Source organism: Miniopterus schreibersii (genome assembly GCF_964146895.1).
Source record: "Miniopterus schreibersii genome assembly, chromosome: 10".
NCBI lineage: Eukaryota > Metazoa > Chordata > Mammalia > Chiroptera > Miniopteridae > Miniopterus > Miniopterus schreibersii.
In genome coordinates this window covers 1,754,045-1,770,809 of record NC_138110.1, presented here as the reverse complement: position 1 = coordinate 1,770,809, position 16,765 = coordinate 1,754,045, and the positions used below count along the sequence as shown (strand labels likewise).

The following is a 16,765-nucleotide window of genomic DNA, read 5'->3' as shown; positions in this document are numbered from 1 at the left end:
GACTTAGGAGAGGCGTGTGGTATGCAGTATACATGTATGTGTGCATGCGTGTGTGTGTGCATGCAGGCAAGGCTTAGTTTGGACGTGATATGTGCAGACATGAGCCTTGGGACTTGCTGGGCGTCTGGAGGAACCAAAACTCTCAGGAGCTGCCACCATGCGTGTGGGAGGGGCCCAGGCGCCCACCCACAGGAATCACACGTCTGGGAGCAGCTGATACAGAACCCCTCCCGGCCTCTCCTGGCTTCGAAAGGGTTCCTGACGCTCTCTTCTCTCACACTCTGCAGTACGCAGGGGAAGTTCCCGAAAACCGGGTGGAGACGGTAGTCGCAAACCTCACCGTGACGGACCGAGACCAGCCCCACTCACCCAACTGGAACGCCGTCTACCGCATCATCAGCGGAGATCCCTCGGGGCACTTCACCATCCGCACGAACCCCGTCACCAATGAGGGCATGGTCACCGTGGTGAAGGTGGGTGCTTGCCTTGCTTCCTGCCTGGCCCCCTGGCACATACCCCTGCCACATACCCCAGGAAAAATTCAACAGGAATGACACTTGGGTGAAGTGCATGCCACCCTTAACATCCAAGGACAAAGGACTGTGCCCAACCACTGGTGGCAGAGGAAGCCTGCACGAGGCTGGTCCTATGGCCTCCCGGGCCTCCCCAGCCTGGCCCACCACACCCCCAGGTTACTCTCCCACCCCTCCCTGAAGGCCACAGTGCTTTAATCTGTTAGTGGGTGGATTCCATTCAGACCCTGTCTGCTGTTACCCGCCTCGCGTTCCTGGGACAGCCAGCGCGGTCCTGGAGGCCTTCCGTAATCCATGGCTGACACCTGAAGATTTTTCCTCTATTTTTCTGAGCACTTTAGGCCTATAGTTTTATTTTCCTAGTACTATCTGTATCTAGATTTCGGTACCAAATTATAGACTAGTCTCCAGAAGTGTGTTGGGGGTGGGGAGGGTTTGGTTACCCACGACAGCAGGAGGGCGCCTGGGGGTGGATGCCTGTGTCTTGATCATGGTGGTGGGGATATGACTCTACTGGTCAAAATTCACAAGTGAATCTTAGCGTATGCAAATTTTTAAATATGTTTTATTGATTTTAGAGAGAGAGGAAGGGAGAGTGAGAGAGACAGAAACATCAATATGAGAGCAAAACATCGATTGGCTACCTCCTGCCGGGAGGATTGGATCCCCCTACCAGGGATCGAGCCAGCAACCGGGGCATGTGCCCTGACTGGGAATCAAACTGGTGACCTTTTGGTGCAGGGCCAATGCTCAACCCACTGAGCCACACTGCCTAGAGCTGTGTGTGCGCATTTTAAAATAAGTTTTAGAACACTTTGAACTGAAAGCACACGCAGTTCCACTCTCCCCACAGTGTCCCAGGTCACTGTGTCCCAGGCAGAGTTCAGCAATGGGCACCATGCTTTGCCTGTCTTTCTTTCATTTTTGTTTTAATTCTTTACAGGGCTTTTCTCTGAAATTTCCATGTCAAGTCTGTGTAAGGCGAGATGTTTCCAGTCGGTTTTGTTCTTTGGCAGGGACACCATCCTTTCAGACACTCTCTCCAGGGGTGGCCAGGAGGGAGCTGGCGTGAGGCAGGGGCAGGGAAGGTGGAGGGCAGTTCGGAGACCCGGCCCACAGGAGAAGTGGGTCCCTCAGGACATGTGTTCTTGGATCCCATGCTGGCGCTTCATGCTCTGACCCCTGCCATGGGCCAGCTGCCCTCTCTGTGCCTCAGTTTCCTCATGCATAAGATAAGAATAAGAGGGAGCTACGCCCAGCTTTATCGCTCATATTAAAAGAGATCCCGGATATAAAAAATTTGGCCCAGGGCCTGGCACGCAGTAAGAGTTCAGTCATAAGTCAGAATTGGCTGCTGTCACTGTCATTATGGCCTGGTTGTTCTCCAGGCTCATCCCTAGCCACAGGGTTCCCAAGTCCCTTAGGAGCACTAGGCGCCGTTTCATGTACGCACACTCCAGCCCGACCCCGCCACCCCTGGCTGTGCAGAGGGTTGTACCCACAGAGGGACGTGGGGCAGGGGTGTCCAAGTGTCCTCATGGCGGGTGCGCCCTGGAGACCACAGCCCAGCCATGCGTGCAGAGCGCCCCTCCTTGTCGGGAGCAGCCAACTTCTAGTCCTGGCCCCCCGTGTCCCTGGGTTGGGCGCTCTGCCCTCTGAGAGTTGTGTCTCTTTGGGGCTGATGCAGCGTGTCCACGGGATGAGGGGGCTCCTGGGCACAGGTGTCTGTGGCCACCCAGCCCCCAGCCATCCATCACAGGTCCTGACTTCATCTTCCCTCCTTAGTCGTGAGGTCCAGCTCACTCGCTGTCAAAGGAAGTCCACGGACCAGCTTGTGTGGCTCAGTTGGGTGACATCCTGCGCACCAAGAAGTGGTGGTTCGATTGCTGGTCCGGGCACATGCCCAGGCTGTGAGCTTGATCTCCAGGAGGGGCGTGCAGGAGGCTGCCAATCGATGTTGATGTTTCTCTCTCATGGACGTTTCTCTCTCTCTCTCTCTCCTTCTCCCTTCCTCTCTCTCTAAAATCATTAAAAACATTTTTTAAAAAAGAAATCCACAGTCATCTCAAGTGGGTCTTCTGGTCCCTGCCTTGCCCCACCTGCCCCCCCAACTCTGCCCTTCAGCCAAACTGGGCCTGGGGACTTCGTGAGCCCCCCCCACCTCTCAGGCTCTGCCCCACCTGAGGCGGACAGCTCATCAGCTCTCAGACCTCCCCCAACGGGGCATCTGTCACTGTCCCCAACCTCTCAGGAGCCCCTGTCTCCTCTGCCCTCCCTCCTCCCTGGCCACAATTTCCCTCCTCCAACCACGAAGTCACAACCTCCTCCGAGGAGAAAATCCAGCTCAGACTGATCACTGGGTCTTTCCATCCTGACACCTGGGCCTCAAGGTTGAAACTCAAAGCCAGAATCAGCCTCTCTGCTTACCCTGGCGACACACTCGCCCAAGACAGTGAGGGGCTGTGGCCCAGGTGCCAGAGGAAGGTCAGATAGGGGCCCCTCTGCACCCCACCCCCAGCCCCAGCATTCTTCGAGTCCTGGCTCCCAGAGCAGATGTGCTCTGGCCGCCTGTGTGCCCCGCATGCCCATGCTCCAACCCCTGCCCCGCCCTCACCCCGCAGCCTCACCTTTGAGCAAGGGGCCACTGCCAGGTCCGGCGGGCAGCCCAGCCCAGCCCCGAGAGCAGGCCCTGCCACTCTAATTGAAACTGTTGGAGCAAATTACCTATTGATTCCTCCATTACAGAAATGTTTTATTTCAGCCCCCACATACTTTTATTGGCCATAATAGCCTTTCTAGAAGGTGTCCTCACTCAGTCTGTGGACACAATATTTAATGTGTGACATGCAGCATTTTCCCACGTCCTCAGGGACACAGAAGCCGTAGACGCCAGAGAGAGATACTCCGTTAGTGGCGTGTTCATGGACAGAGACACCATGACTTTATGTGGCAGTAAATTTAAGCAGTAGCTCCATCTTCAGCTGACCCTCAAAGGCACCTGGTGGAGAGAGAGGGGTGACCTGTCCCCAGCATGGGTGCAGGTGGGTGCCGTGTGCTCGGAGGCGTCTGGAGTCCAGGGATAGAGGGTTCTCACCTGGGGGCGGGGTTCGTGCTCTCTGCACAAAAGTCCCTGACAGGATCTTGCAGGTGAGGGGGTGACAAGAGATTGATTCTGCCTTGGGCGCCTCGACAGGCAGGCAGCCAGCTTGGGCCACTGAGCGTCCTGCCAGGTGACACCTGTGGGTGCAAAGCCCCTCCCATAATCACAGCCCTGAGCAACACCCATGATGCTGGGCACTGGGCAAGAGTGATGGGCAAGGAACATTTCGGACCGTCCCCTGCACCCCTGGGCACCTGTGGGGTACGGCTGACCCAAACGGCACCATGCTGAGCACCACGAGGAGGGGAGGCGTCAGCTGTGAGCACCGTGCACCGCGGGGGGATGTAGCAGGGAGCACCCCTTCCTTCAGGGAGCAGGGAGACCCTGGAGAGGATGCGGGCTCCTCAAGGTGGCCCAGGGCAGTGGGGGCTGCGGGGGCACCAGAGCCCCGACCCCAGTGCCGCCTGCAGCTCGTCCCGAGCGACAGCGTGGGCTTCCACGGCCCACGTCTCGGTTCCTTTCAGGCCTGCCGGCACTCTCACATACTTAGGTTTTAAGTTCCTTCTCTTTGTACTTAATTCCTTAGTAGACTGTACACCCAATCTAGTACTTATCAGTTGGGGTCCTGACACCCCCAAAAGAGGGTAACTGGAAATAACCACACATAGGTGCTTAAAACAACAGAAATAGATCCTCACGGTTCTGGGGCCAAAAGCCCGAAATCCGGGTGTCTCGGGGCAGCTCCCTCTGGAGGCTCCGGGGAGGCTCCTTCCTGCCTCTTCCAGCTTCTGGTGGCTGTCGGCAATCCTTGGTGTCCCTGAGCTCAGAGCTGTGTCACTCCAGTCCCCACCTGTCCTCACTTGGCCTCTCCCTGTCTGTCTGTGTGCCTCAGTCTCCCTGCCCTTCCTCTCATGAGGGCACCGTCCTTGGATTGGGACCCACCCTCAAATCCAGGATGACTTTATCTCAAGATCTATAACTTAATCACATCTGCAGAGACCCTATTTCCAAATAAGTTTACAGTCACAGGTTCCAGAGGGACAGATCTTGGTGGGGGAGGAGTGACCGTTCCACCCGACACCTAGTGGGGCACCCCTGGGCAAACAGCAGGGGCTGATGACACTCGGCTGGGGAGCAGGGCAGGCATGGCATCCCCGAGCCTGATGACAGCCAAGCCATGGAGAGGCCACCTGGTGGGTGCTGTAGCCCCTGAGGAGCCCAGCTACAGCCCACCATGAGGCAGACAGGAGGGTGGGGTATGGGGGCCTTTCACCCCAAAATCTCTCCTCCCATTGGCCAAACCCAGCAGGAAGCCAGAGACAAGGCAGCCTGGGGGACGGCATCCCTTGGGACCAGCCTCCTGGGCACAAAGCAGGGTGGGAAATGTAGCAACAGGCAGGGGCAGGGTGCTGACCATGCAGCCCCACATCCCACCCCTCCCTCGGCCCGTGGACACCCCTCCGCCCATCCCCACGGGCGCCTCTGCAGCTTGCCCACTGGCTTCTCTCGTTCCAGGCCGTGGACTACGAGCTGAACAGAGCGTTCATGCTGACCGTGATGGTGGCCAACCAGGCGCCCCTGGCCAGCGGGATCCAGATGTCCTTCCAGTCCACGGCGGGGGTCACCATCTCGGTTACAGACGTCAACGAGGCCCCCTACTTCCCCTCCAATCACAAGCTCATCCGCCTGGAAGAGGGTGTGCCCCCCGGCACCGTGCTCACCATGTTCTCAGCAGTGGACCCCGACCGCTTCATGCAGCAGGCTGTGCGGTGGGTCCGTGCACACGCACCTCCGCTGCCCCCGACCCTTGGGCCCCTCACTTTCCAGGGAGCGGAGCCTGACCACCCCATGAACCTGCAACCACGAGGTCCCCACTGGGGCTCAGGGCGGCCCCAACCTGCTATGTCTTTCCAGGCAAGAGCCACAGCCCAGTCCAGACAGGCAGCCACGCAGGGCAATGCCACAGCCACGGGCGTACTGACCGCACACGAGGCTGGAGTCAGGCTGAGTCCTGCTCCTGGCCTCCAGCCACTGGCTGTACTTCAGGTCGCTCACCTCTCTGTTCCTCAGTTTCCCCACCTATGAATGGGAACAATGAGAGCATCTGCCCCTGGGGTCCTTGCGAGGACACACAGCCCGTCCACCTTGGTGACCACAAGTCACTTGTCACCATGCCACCACAGGAGGGCCCTGCACAGGGCTGGGGGGAAAGCCTCCCGGTGTCCCAAAGAGCCAGCTGGCAGCCTGGAGAGGCTGCAGCTCCAGGGCAGACCTGTGCTCTCCTGCCCCTCCCCTCCCCTCCCCTCACCTCCCGCCTCTCCCTCCGCAGATACTCAAAGCTGTCAGACCCTGCGAGCTGGCTGCACATGAACGCCACCAACGGGCAGGTCACCACAGCGGCTGTCCTGGACCGCGAGTCCCTCTACACCAAAAATAACGTCTACGAGGCCACCTTCCTGGCAGCTGACAACGGTGCGCCCCACTCCGGTGACTTGTGGGTGCTCTGGCAGGGAGACCGAGTGAGGCCTGCCGGCACCCAGAGGGGAGGCTGAGGGGGCACCGTGCCAGGTGCCCTGTGCAGAGCCTGGGCCAAGGCCTTGTCGTCCTTCCTGGCTCCAGGCAGTCACCCTCTCCATGCTCTTGTCCTCAGTTCAGAGCACTGTCATTCTGCCAGACCATCCCCTCATTCCCACAGTCGCTCATTCATGGACACCAAGGTTTTTCCCAGCCCTATCGTGGCTCAACTGCTTCTCAGCATCTCCACCTATAAACTGAGGCAGCTGAACCACGTGCACATTTTAGCAGAGCAGCGTTTGCCAAGGACCTTGGAAACTGGGCCTGGCTCCAGCTGGCACTGGCACTGCTGCTGTCACTAGTCCCTGACTCCTGCCTGTGCCCCGCACTACTCCTCAGTGGACAGGCCAGACAGAGGCCCCTCTCTTGTCCTACTGACAGCCCAGAGGCCAGTGTATCTGCTAGAACCAGAGTCACCTGCATAGCAATGACAGTAATTTCAACTCGATTAGGTTTATTTTCTTCCACATAAAAGGCTGGAGGCAGTCAGCCCATAGTGAGGCTTGAGAAGCCAGGCTCACTCTGGCCACTCAACATGGTCCACAGAATGGCTGCTGGCGCTCCAGCCATCACGACCACATTTTGGTAAACAGGAGGAGCTGGGAGGGCAAGGGCACACCCCTGCCCTTCTAAGGGCTTCCACTCACAGCTCATAAAGGCCAGAACTGAATCATGAAGCCATGTCTCCCCACAAGGGATGCTGAGAAAAGTAGTCTTCTAGTCCAGCAGGGGTGACCCCAGATAAAATTGGGGACCTCAGTTCTTTTTATTAAGGAAGAGAGGGGAGGTGGATATTGAAGGACAAGTCAACAGTCTTCCCAGGGAGACAGGAAACAAGTCCACCAGATCATTTCAGGAGCAAGCAGTGCTGGGAGAAAACAGAACAGGGGATGGGAGAGAGTGACCAGGGCCTCCAGCTGTGCTCTTGGCTCTGAGGAGCTGACTGTGGGGCCAAGACCTGCAGCACCAGAAGGGACAAGCCAGGGGAAGATGGGGTGGGATGGGGAGGAACAGAGTTAAGAAACAGAATGAGCAAAGGCCCCGAGGCAGGACATGCCTCCTGGGCTCTAGGCACAGCTATGCAGCTGAAGCTCATGAGGCTTGTTCCACAGCAAGCAAGAGCCAGGTTTTGGCAACCACCCGCCACCTCTTTCCCGCCTCCCTGGCCTGTGGGGCCCGCAAACGCCCCTGCAGCCAGCCCGTGATGCGGCCCTCCTCCACATCACCTTTCCAGCAGCTCAGGCACCGAGACCAGATTAGACAGTGACTTTAAATGAGCCCTTGGCCAGAGCGCAGGACACGTGGAAGACCCCCAAACGGAGTGCCAGTCCCGCGGATGAATAGAATCCGCCTGCGCTGTCCCTGGTGGCACGCAGCCTCGCCCTCCACTGAGCACAGCAGTTTCCTGCAGCGGGCACTGAGCTGTGTTGCCAGAAATGCATCTTGATGTTTCTGGGAGATTAAAGAAACATGCTCTAGGACATATTTTTTTACACGCTCCATCTGTCTCAGCCAAAAAACACGGTTGTTGGTGTCGGGGTCAGGAGCCACCCTCACAAGGCATAGCTATTCTCAGAATATGGCTGCCACAGCCCCCCAGGCCAGGAGGGCAGACAGTAACATTTCTCTGGCCACCCAGCAGGCACCCACTGCACCGTTGGCCTGGGTGGAGGCCCGGACAGCCCCCGAGGAGCTCTGGGGCTCAGCAGAGCACCTGTCTGCACACCGAGGCCGGCAAAAGCGGCAGCCCGTGGTGGAGAGCGCCTGCTGGGGCCGGAGGCCCCCGGGCCCAAACTTGGCTTGACAGCCTGCCCTTCAGACAGTCCCCAAGGTTCTCCGGTTTGCTCATGAGTCTGAGTGCAGGGCATCTGGCCACGGGGAGCCCTGCTGGGGTGTCCAGAGTGTGGCTGTGAGCTTCTTCAGCTGTGCTGAGCGTGCAGCTATGTGCGCGTATGTGTGCATGTGTGCACACGTGTGCTCCCGTGGCTGTGGTTGTGTGCTCTGGTGCTGTCTGTTCATATGCCGTGTGCAGTTGAGTGGGCGTTGGCGCAGGTTTGGTGCTCTGGTCGAGGCCATGGGGCCATCCTGGGTGGGGCTGTGGTCTGTCCTGTGGTCATAAAGTACCAGGAGTGACCCCACATGGTCACCCCGTGTCTGTCCCGCAGGGATTCCCCCAGCCAGTGGCACTGGGACTCTCCAGGTCTATCTCATCGACATCAACGACAATGCCCCCGAGCTGCTCCCCAAGGAGGCACAGATCTGCGAGAAGCCCAACCTGAACGCCATCAACATCACTGCGGCCGACGCTGACATCGACCCCAACATCGGCCCCTATGTCTTCGAGCTGCCCTTTGTCCCGGCTGCCGCGCGGAAGAACTGGACCATCACCCGCTTAAACGGTGAGCCCGACCCAGGTGCCCGAAGAACGGGGCAACCTTGAAGAGTGGGCGGGGGGATGGAGCCAGTCTCACAAGAGGGCTGCATAACCCTCCTCTGTGGGAGCCCCCACAAGGCTGGGGACCCCGCCACGCTCCAGTGCTCGGCCGCGCCAGCCGCAGTCTCTTGCTGTCTCACCAAGCCCAGCGTGAACACCCTTGCAGCTGACGCCCAGATGATATATTTCCCGGGGGCACTTTCTTACATGTGGGCACCCAAGTTCTGAATTCTGCTGGCGTTGTGACAGTGTGTGTGGAAAGGTCACACCCGTTTCCAGTTTCGCAGGACATTCAGGACTGGGCCTGTTCCCCACTCCAACGCTGAACCTTATGTCTGAAAAAGCACTTCTCCATTTCTTAGCCCAAACCGTTGTTTCCATTTGTATCTCTTAACTGCTGGTGGACGTTCTTTCATATATTTATTGGCCATTTTTTGTTTCTTCTGTGAATTGTCTGTTCAATGCCCCTGACTGTTTTTCTTTGAGGTTTTTTGTTTTATAATTGATTTGGTAAAACTCTTCATATAGTAAGGAGATAAGTTCATCCTACATGTTCCATGTCTTTTCTTGACTCGCCCATGTCTCTTACCTTCAGAGTAAGATGTAGTGTGTGTGTACATGAGCGCGTGTGCATGTGTGTTTGTGCATGAATGTGCCTGTGTGTGTTTGTATGTGCGTCCACCTGTGTATGCACTTGGTGCATGCATGTGTGTCAGCCACACAGACCCTGAGGGCTTCGTGCTGTCAGACTGGGTCTGGCCTCCTGCAGACTGGGCCTGGCCTCCTGCAGACTGGGCCTGCCCTCCTGCAGACTGGGCCTGGCCTCCTGCAGACTGGGCCTGCCCTCCTGCAGACTGGACCTGCCCTCCTGCAGACTGGGCCTGGCCTCCTGCAGACTGGGTCTGCCCTCCTGCAGACTGGGCCTGTCCTCCTGCAGACTGGGCCTGGCCTCCTGCAGACTGGGCCTGGCCTCCTGCAGACTGGGCCTGGCCTCCTGCAGACTGGGCCTGGCCTCCTGCAGTCTGGGCCTGGCCTCCTGCAGTCTGGGCCTGGCCTCCTGCAGACTGGGCCTGCCCTCCTGCAGACTGGGCCTGGCCTCCTGCAGACTGGGTCTGCCCTCCTGCAGACTGGGCCAGGCCTCCTGCAGACTGGGCCAGGCCTCCTGCAGACTGGGCCTGGCCTCCTGCAGACTGGGCCAGGCCTCCTGCAGACTGGGCCTGGCCTCCTGCAGACTGGGCCTGCCCTCCTGCAGACTGGGCCTGGCCTCCTGCAGACTGGGCCAGGCCTCCTGCAGACTGGGCCTGGCCTCCTGCAGACTGGGCCTGCCCTCCTGCAGTCTGGGCCTGTCCTCCTGCAGACTGGGCCTGGCCTCCTGCAGACTGGGCCTGGCCTCCTGCAGACTGGGCCTGCCCTCCTGCAGACTGCGCCTGGCCTCCTGCAGACTGGGCCTGGCCTCCTGCAGACTGGGCCAGGCCTCCTGCAGACTGGGCCTGGCCTCCTGCAGTCTGGGCCTGGCCTCCTGCAGACTGGGCCTGCCCTCCTGCAGACTGGGCCAGGCCTCCTGCAGACTGGGCCTGGCCTCCTGCAGACTGGGCCTGGCCTCCTGCAGACTGGGCCAGGCCTCCTGCAGACTGGGCCTGGCCTCCTGCAGACTGGGCCAGGCCTCCTGCAGACTGGGCCAGGCCTCCTGCAGACTGGGCCTGCCCTCCTGCAGTCTGGGCCTGGCCTCCTGCAGACTGGGCCTGGCCTCCTGCAGTCTGGGCCTGGCCTCCTGCAGACTGGGCCTGGCCTCCTGCAGTCTGGGCCTGGCCTCCTGCAGACTGGGCCTGGCCTCCTGCAGTCTGGGCCTGGCCTCCTGCAGACTGGGCCTGGCCTCCTGCAGCCATGCTCAGAGCAGGGGCCGGCCGCCCACCGACAAGCCCTGCCACTGCTCTGTGCCAGGTGACTACGCGCAGCTCAGCCTCCGCAGCCTGTACTTGGAGGCCGGGGTGTACGACGTGCCCGTCATCGTCACAGACTCCGGGAACCCGCCGCTGTCCAACACGTCCATCATCAAAGTCAAGGTGTGCCCGTGTGATGAGAATGGCGACTGCACCTCCATGGGCGCGGTGGCCGCGGCCGGCCTGGGCACCGGCGCCATCGTGGCCATCCTCATCTGCGTCGCCATGCTGCTGAGTGAGTAGGGCTGACCCCGCAGGCAGCACAGCGCACGCCCCACCCGGCCGCAGGCAGAGCCCAGGGCGCCCTGCGGCCCCAGCCCCAGCCTCACCCAGCCTCCAGGGGCCTTTCAGAAACCCAGCTGCGCCAGCCTGTGTGCACATTCACATTCACATGGGCTGTCCGTACACACAAATGTGTGCGTGCCTGCACACGCATGCGCACGTGCATATGCCCACACGGGTTGCACAGGCGTGTGCGTGCACACTCGTGCGTATGCACGCTCTCACAGGCGCACATACCCCCAGTCATCCCGGTGCACACACGTGTGTGACATGCTCACGCAGGCGCACACGCCACTCGGGTGCATGTGGGCACATGCGCGCACGCCTGCTCACGGCACCCCCCCCCCCGCAGCCATGGTCCTGCTCTTCGCCGTGTGGGTGAAGCGGCGGGAGAGGGAGCGCCATACGAAGCAGCTGCTCATCGATCCCGAGGACGACGTGCGGGACAACATCCTCAAGTACGACGAGGAAGGCGGCGGGGAGGAGGACCAGGTGGGCTCGGCAAGCAGCCAGCGCCCTGTGCCACACCCAGGGAGGGCATCAGGGCCGGGCAGGCCCCTCCCAGCCCGGTCCCCTGCTGCGTTTCCCTGCACTGTTCCTTGCCCGGGGGGACCCCGCCTCGGCTCCGGCTCCCCTCACCCTGCGCCCTGCACCCCAGGGGCCAGAAAGGACAAACCCACATACCAGGGCTGTCAGGGGACCGGGAGGCAGTGTGCCTGGAAGGGGGTACTCCTGGAGCTGCCTAGTTGGACTGGGGGTTCCCCGTGGCTATTGTGTGGGTCACGGCAAGTCCATACCCCCCTAAAGCTTACTGCCCCCCCAGAACTAGGGTGACAGCAGCCCTAGCTCCAGGTTGTCCCAAGGAACGAATGAGGAATGTGGGCAGGCACCCCTGGGCCCCCATTGAAGGCAGCCTGGGGGCACATCCTTCAGGACAGGCGGGATCCGGACAGGAGGAGGTGGGCATTGCGGGGAGGCAGGCGGGGGACAGAATGGGACAGTGGCTTTTCCTGGCGCCCTGACCGTTGCCCCCACCGGTGCCTCCTCCTCGCCTGGCTCCTCTGGGCCCTCCCAGGACTACGACCTCAGCCAGCTGCAGCAGCCAGAGGCCGTGGAGCACGTGCTGAGCAAGGCAGCTGGGGTGCGGCGGGTGGACGAGCGGCCCGTGGGCGCCGAGCCCCAGTATCCAGTCCGGCCTGCGGTGCCCCACCCGGGGGACATCGGAGACTTCATCAATGAGGTGGGTGCCCAGGCAGTGGGGCGGCCCGAGCAGAGCCTCTCCTGAAAGTAAAACCTTGTTAACACACACAGCCGACAGCAGTGCCCTCTGCCCCGGGCCTGGACCAGGCCCCTCCCTCAGCATCCTGCCCTGTGAAGAGACCTGCTCCCCCTGCCCCCTACTTCCTACCGCGCTTTGCCCTGGGGATAGTTAACATCATTTCAGAACTCTGACTTCTGGCCACCTCAGGTTCACACTCCATGTGACAATGATCATGGAGTTAATACCCACCAGCCCCCCAGGAGGGGCTGAGCTCCAGCCACAGCCACCCTCCACCACCCCAGCTCAGCACAGGCCCTGCCCAGCCACAGCCCCCACCCAGCCCTCTTGCCTCTTGCTGGCATTTGTTTTTTACCTCCAACAGCTTCTGCAAACATCCTTCCCTCCTCTGTTCTCTAAGATGCCCTTTGGTTAATCGCATGGAGCACTTATTGAGCACCTATGGTATGCAGAGCCCTATAGCTCCGCCTCCCCGGTCTCCTCCTTCTTGTCCCTCAGACCCCAGGCTAAGGCCCTTCACCCTCCACCCTAACCGAGTCTCATGACCCCCAGGGACTTCGAGCAGCCGACAATGACCCCACAGCGCCCCCCTACGACTCCCTGCTGGTCTTTGACTACGAAGGCAGTGGCTCCACCGCGGGCTCCGTCAGCTCCCTGAACTCATCCAGCTCCGGGGACCAAGACTACGATTACCTGAACGACTGGGGGCCCCGGTTCAAGAAGCTGGCAGACATGTACGGAGGCGGTGAGGACTGACCACCCTCTGCCGGGACCAAAGTGGGACCAGTGCTCGGACGGACAGACAGATGCCGGAGGAGCAGGACTGGGGGAGGCCGCTGGTCCTCCCGACTCCCTGCAGACACGTCATTTAGTGGTGTGCTGGGGGCCCCCCCGCCCCAGCCCCCCCAACATTGAACTGTCTGGCATGAACACTTCTCGCCCCGCCGCCCGTCATGGTAGCCGACTTGTCACTAAGGGACAGCGAGAGGCACTGTCTTAACTTGAATTTCTTAGAACAGAAGCACTGTTTTAAAAAAATGAAAGTGCCTTTTGGTACATGTATCAGTTTCCCTCAAACTCAGGAGTGACTAACGCAGACAGACCAAGTCCCCCAATCCTGTCCCCAGCGCCCCACCCCAGCTCGTCCTAGCTCCAAAGGCACCAATTTAGGAATCGGGGAGAATGTGTGTCTTTTTTTATTTTATTTTTTGGCCTTTTATTAAGAAAAATAGTGGGTGACTCGCTTGAGAAAATTTACCAAAAAAAATAGTTTGGGGTCCTAATCCCAACAGCCCTTCTGGGTCCTCACGATTTGCCGCCCACAGTGGGGGTCTCCTGGGCCCTCTGGGGTTCCCCGAGGCTGGCAGGAAGTGGGAGGCCCAGCCTCTCTGTTTCCCTGGCCCGCCAAGCCTGTGACCAAAACTGCCTTGTGGGTCTGGCTTTCACTGAGTTTGTGGCTGCCCCCCACAGATGCTCAAATAGCTGGGGTGGATGGGGTTCCCAGGAGCCATCTCTGTCCTTGGATGTCCCCTGGGTTCTCCTACTCAACAATTAGGCTCCCCCAGGGCCACTGTCACCCCAAACACCAACCATGTCCCCGCTGCCTTTGGTCCAGATGAGTATGGTGTCCCAAGAAGCCACAGCCCAAACCAGTCAGTGTCCCACCAAATCCTGGCCTGAGCCCTAATCCCCTCCAGACCAGACCTTGTCACAGGCCCAGTGAGCCTGCGTCAGCACAGCCCTGCTCCCAATGCAGCCAGCTGCCCGGGGCTGTGCAGACGCCAAGGCCGACTCAGCCTCTGTCCCTGCCCCATGCTGCTGACCAGAGCTCTCCGGTGCTGTGACCTGATGCGGACAGCAACGATCTGCTCAGAGTGTCCTGAGAGCCTGGTCCTTGCTGTCCGCCCGCCCACAGGTGTGTCTGGGTGACGTCTGTTGGAGACAGCAGCCCACTCCTTCCTCTGGAGCAGCCCACAGAGCAGCTGCTGGAGGGTTAGTGGCTCAGATGCCCAGAGCTGGAACTGCCCTGTGGATGCCAGTCTGACTCAATCCAGAGGTCGGGGGTCGGTTCTGCAGGACAGACAGCAACAGGGGCTGTGTCCCAAGGATCCCCTGGGGAAACCCCTGCTGTGATCGTGTCCTGGGGGGTAAGAAACAGCACCTGGGGCAATCCTGGGTGTGAAGGTGCCTCCGGCCTACTGGAGCCAGGCACACTCAAGGGGGAATCTCGGGCTCCCTGAGGAAGGGTGAAGGGTGCCACTGGCCTGGGCAGAACTTGGCATCAGAGCCCCCTGGGGAGTCCCAGCTGACCAAGGACAAGAAAGCTGGTCTGCTCCTGGGGACAGGAAGGGGTCTGGGGAGGTTGGGAGGCAGCAAGGCAGGTGCTCCCCTTTCTCCATCGGGGGTCCTTGAGCTGCTCCTCCTTTGGCCTGTCCCCATTCATGGTCACCCTCTTTTCTAAACAGCTTTGGCCTTGAAGGTGAACTTGAGTGCTCATGGGTGTGCAATGCCCATGGGCATGTCCCCATTGGACATCAGGGTTCTTCCCCAGCCGAAACTCATCACCAGCCCCATCCATTCTCCCAGAGCTGAGCCGGGCCACAGCTGCGGCATGTCCTGCGGTGGGCTCTGCCTACCCTGACCCGTCCATGGCTGCCCGGGGCGGAGGACAGGGAGCGGCCACGGAGGAGGTCACGGGGTCACATGCTGGGTGTCAGGAGGTGATCGACCAAGGGGAGGGGACCAGGACCCCCAGTCCTAAGCCGTGCTATGCAAATCGTCAGGGTCCGGTAGAGGATTGTCCCAGTGTCTGCGGCGTGGCCACACCAGAGCTTCCTGGTAGGGTCAGGGCTGGTGGGAAGTGAGCTGGGATGTTGTGTTTTCATTTGTTTGAGGAAGGTTCATCAAACAAACTTCAGGAGAAGTTCTAAGTGTGAATGTGGCTCAGGACCGAGGCAGCTGTGGACCCTTCTCTCTGAAATCCCGAGGCCCCCTGGACCCCCGGGCTCACCTCAGGGACAGCTGTGCCCGGCCCAGCCCAGGACTCAACAGCCCTTGCACCACCCCACCGAGCCCTTGCTGAGCCCTGCTGAGCCCTTGCTGCCCCTCTGCCCCACGTGGATGTCTGTCTCACGTGCCCCCCTCTAGCTCCTGCCCCTCCCCCTGCCTCTTGTCACTGCCAGGCCCCTGGTTCGTTTTGCCTAAATCCTGCAGGCTGAGGCTGCAGCAGCCTGCTGTGGGATGTCGACAGGGGCCTCCCCGTGGCCGTCCCTGCTCCCAGAGAGCTGGACAGCTGCACCTTCTCCCTCCCACCCCAGTAGGCCCCCCAGGGGATCCTAGATCCATGCCAGAACTCTGTTCCTAGGCCAACGAGTTAGCATCAGCTAAGCACACAGTGTCAAACGTCTCTTACGTAGCTTGTAGATACGACGTGTCCATGACCAGGGGACCCGGCAGTGGGGGCGCAGACCGGGCGATGGCAAAGAGCTGGGGCATGATTTCTTTCCTCTGGGAGTTTTATTCTGTGAACAGGACAGTCTGGTGCTGCAGGACGGAGTGTCAGGAGGCCCTGGCCTTGGTCACTGGCACCCCCAGCCCAGGGCCACTGTGTCTGCCAAGCAGGTCTTCTCTTCCTCGTGTCCTTTGGCACATCCAAAGTGTCAGGGTAACAGCCACGCGTCAGGCCCAGGGACACCTCAGTGTCGCCAGTGAGAGCACCAGCCAACACGGTCCTGGGAGAGGGCAGCTCTGTTTTCTCCAGAGGACAAAGCTGGGCGGGGGAGGGAGTCTCAACTGCTGTCGATGCTTAAAGAAATAACACCAGAAAGCACGACAAAATCTCGCGGACACAGGGCATCGCGGGACGCAGCTCACGCAACGTGGTGTACATAGGCCGGCCGTGGGTGCCATGGCCGGGCACCTCTCTGTATAACTGGAACGCCTTCTGCTTTTCCTTTCTCTCCTCTCCACTTGGATTTTTTTCTTTTCTTTTTTGCATGTTTCTTCTGGAAATGGACAAAATGTGTAGCAGCCCGCATGACTGTGGTTGTTTTGGGGAAAGATTCTGGAGTATGATGTATTCACGCTGCAACTCTGAGCATTGCGCAGTTAGACAAATGTTCCGACTTCTTTTGTAATCGTCAACAGCACAACTATTTTGTATTGTTGTTTGTATCATTTTGTACCAAAAAAAAAAAAAAAAAATCAGGAAAAAAAAGAGAAGCGCATCGATGTTTTCAATGTATTTTCAGTGCCGGGCGGCCAGTCTTGGTTCTGAGTGAGGAGCAGCTGTGTGGAGTGTCGAGTCCGGGAGCAGGTCGGGCACACACACTGCCCTGAGGAGTAAATAAAGTACCCTTTGAAATAGCCACGCCTGGCTTGCTTTTGTTCCCACGTTCAGAAGCGGATGGTGATCAGGGACACTGGTGGACGAACACGTGGGGTTGGGTGTCAACCATGGGGTCCGTCCACTCAGCAAATGTTGCGTGAGCACCTGCTATGTCTGAGCACTGCTCTAGGCTCTGGGAGTGCAGACGGGAACAAAGCCAGCCCCTCCTCACACCGTGAGGCCCAGGGAAAGTGTGCAAATGAAGGTGTGTGCGCCTGTGTTTCAATATTTCAAAG

The 16,765-nt window shown here is 59.6% G+C and overlaps 1 protein-coding gene across 1 annotated transcript in view; it reads left to right on the top strand.

Moving 5' to 3' along the window:
• Nucleotides 1-16,496, top strand: part of CDH4 (cadherin 4) — a 346,064-nt gene extending 329,568 nt beyond the window's left edge. Inside the window, exons 9-16 of the mRNA XM_081149202.1 lie at nucleotides 288-473; nucleotides 5,149-5,402; nucleotides 5,963-6,105; nucleotides 8,373-8,606; nucleotides 10,583-10,816; nucleotides 11,216-11,355; nucleotides 11,939-12,103; nucleotides 12,695-16,496. Of these exons, the coding sequence (XP_081005328.1) occupies nucleotides 288-473; nucleotides 5,149-5,402; nucleotides 5,963-6,105; nucleotides 8,373-8,606; nucleotides 10,583-10,816; nucleotides 11,216-11,355; nucleotides 11,939-12,103; nucleotides 12,695-12,898 (1,560 nt within the window). The 3' untranslated portion in view covers nucleotides 12,899-16,496. The remainder of the gene's footprint in view (nucleotides 1-287; nucleotides 474-5,148; nucleotides 5,403-5,962; nucleotides 6,106-8,372; nucleotides 8,607-10,582; nucleotides 10,817-11,215; nucleotides 11,356-11,938; nucleotides 12,104-12,694) is intronic.
• Nucleotides 16,497-16,765: the final 269 nt, after the last annotated feature.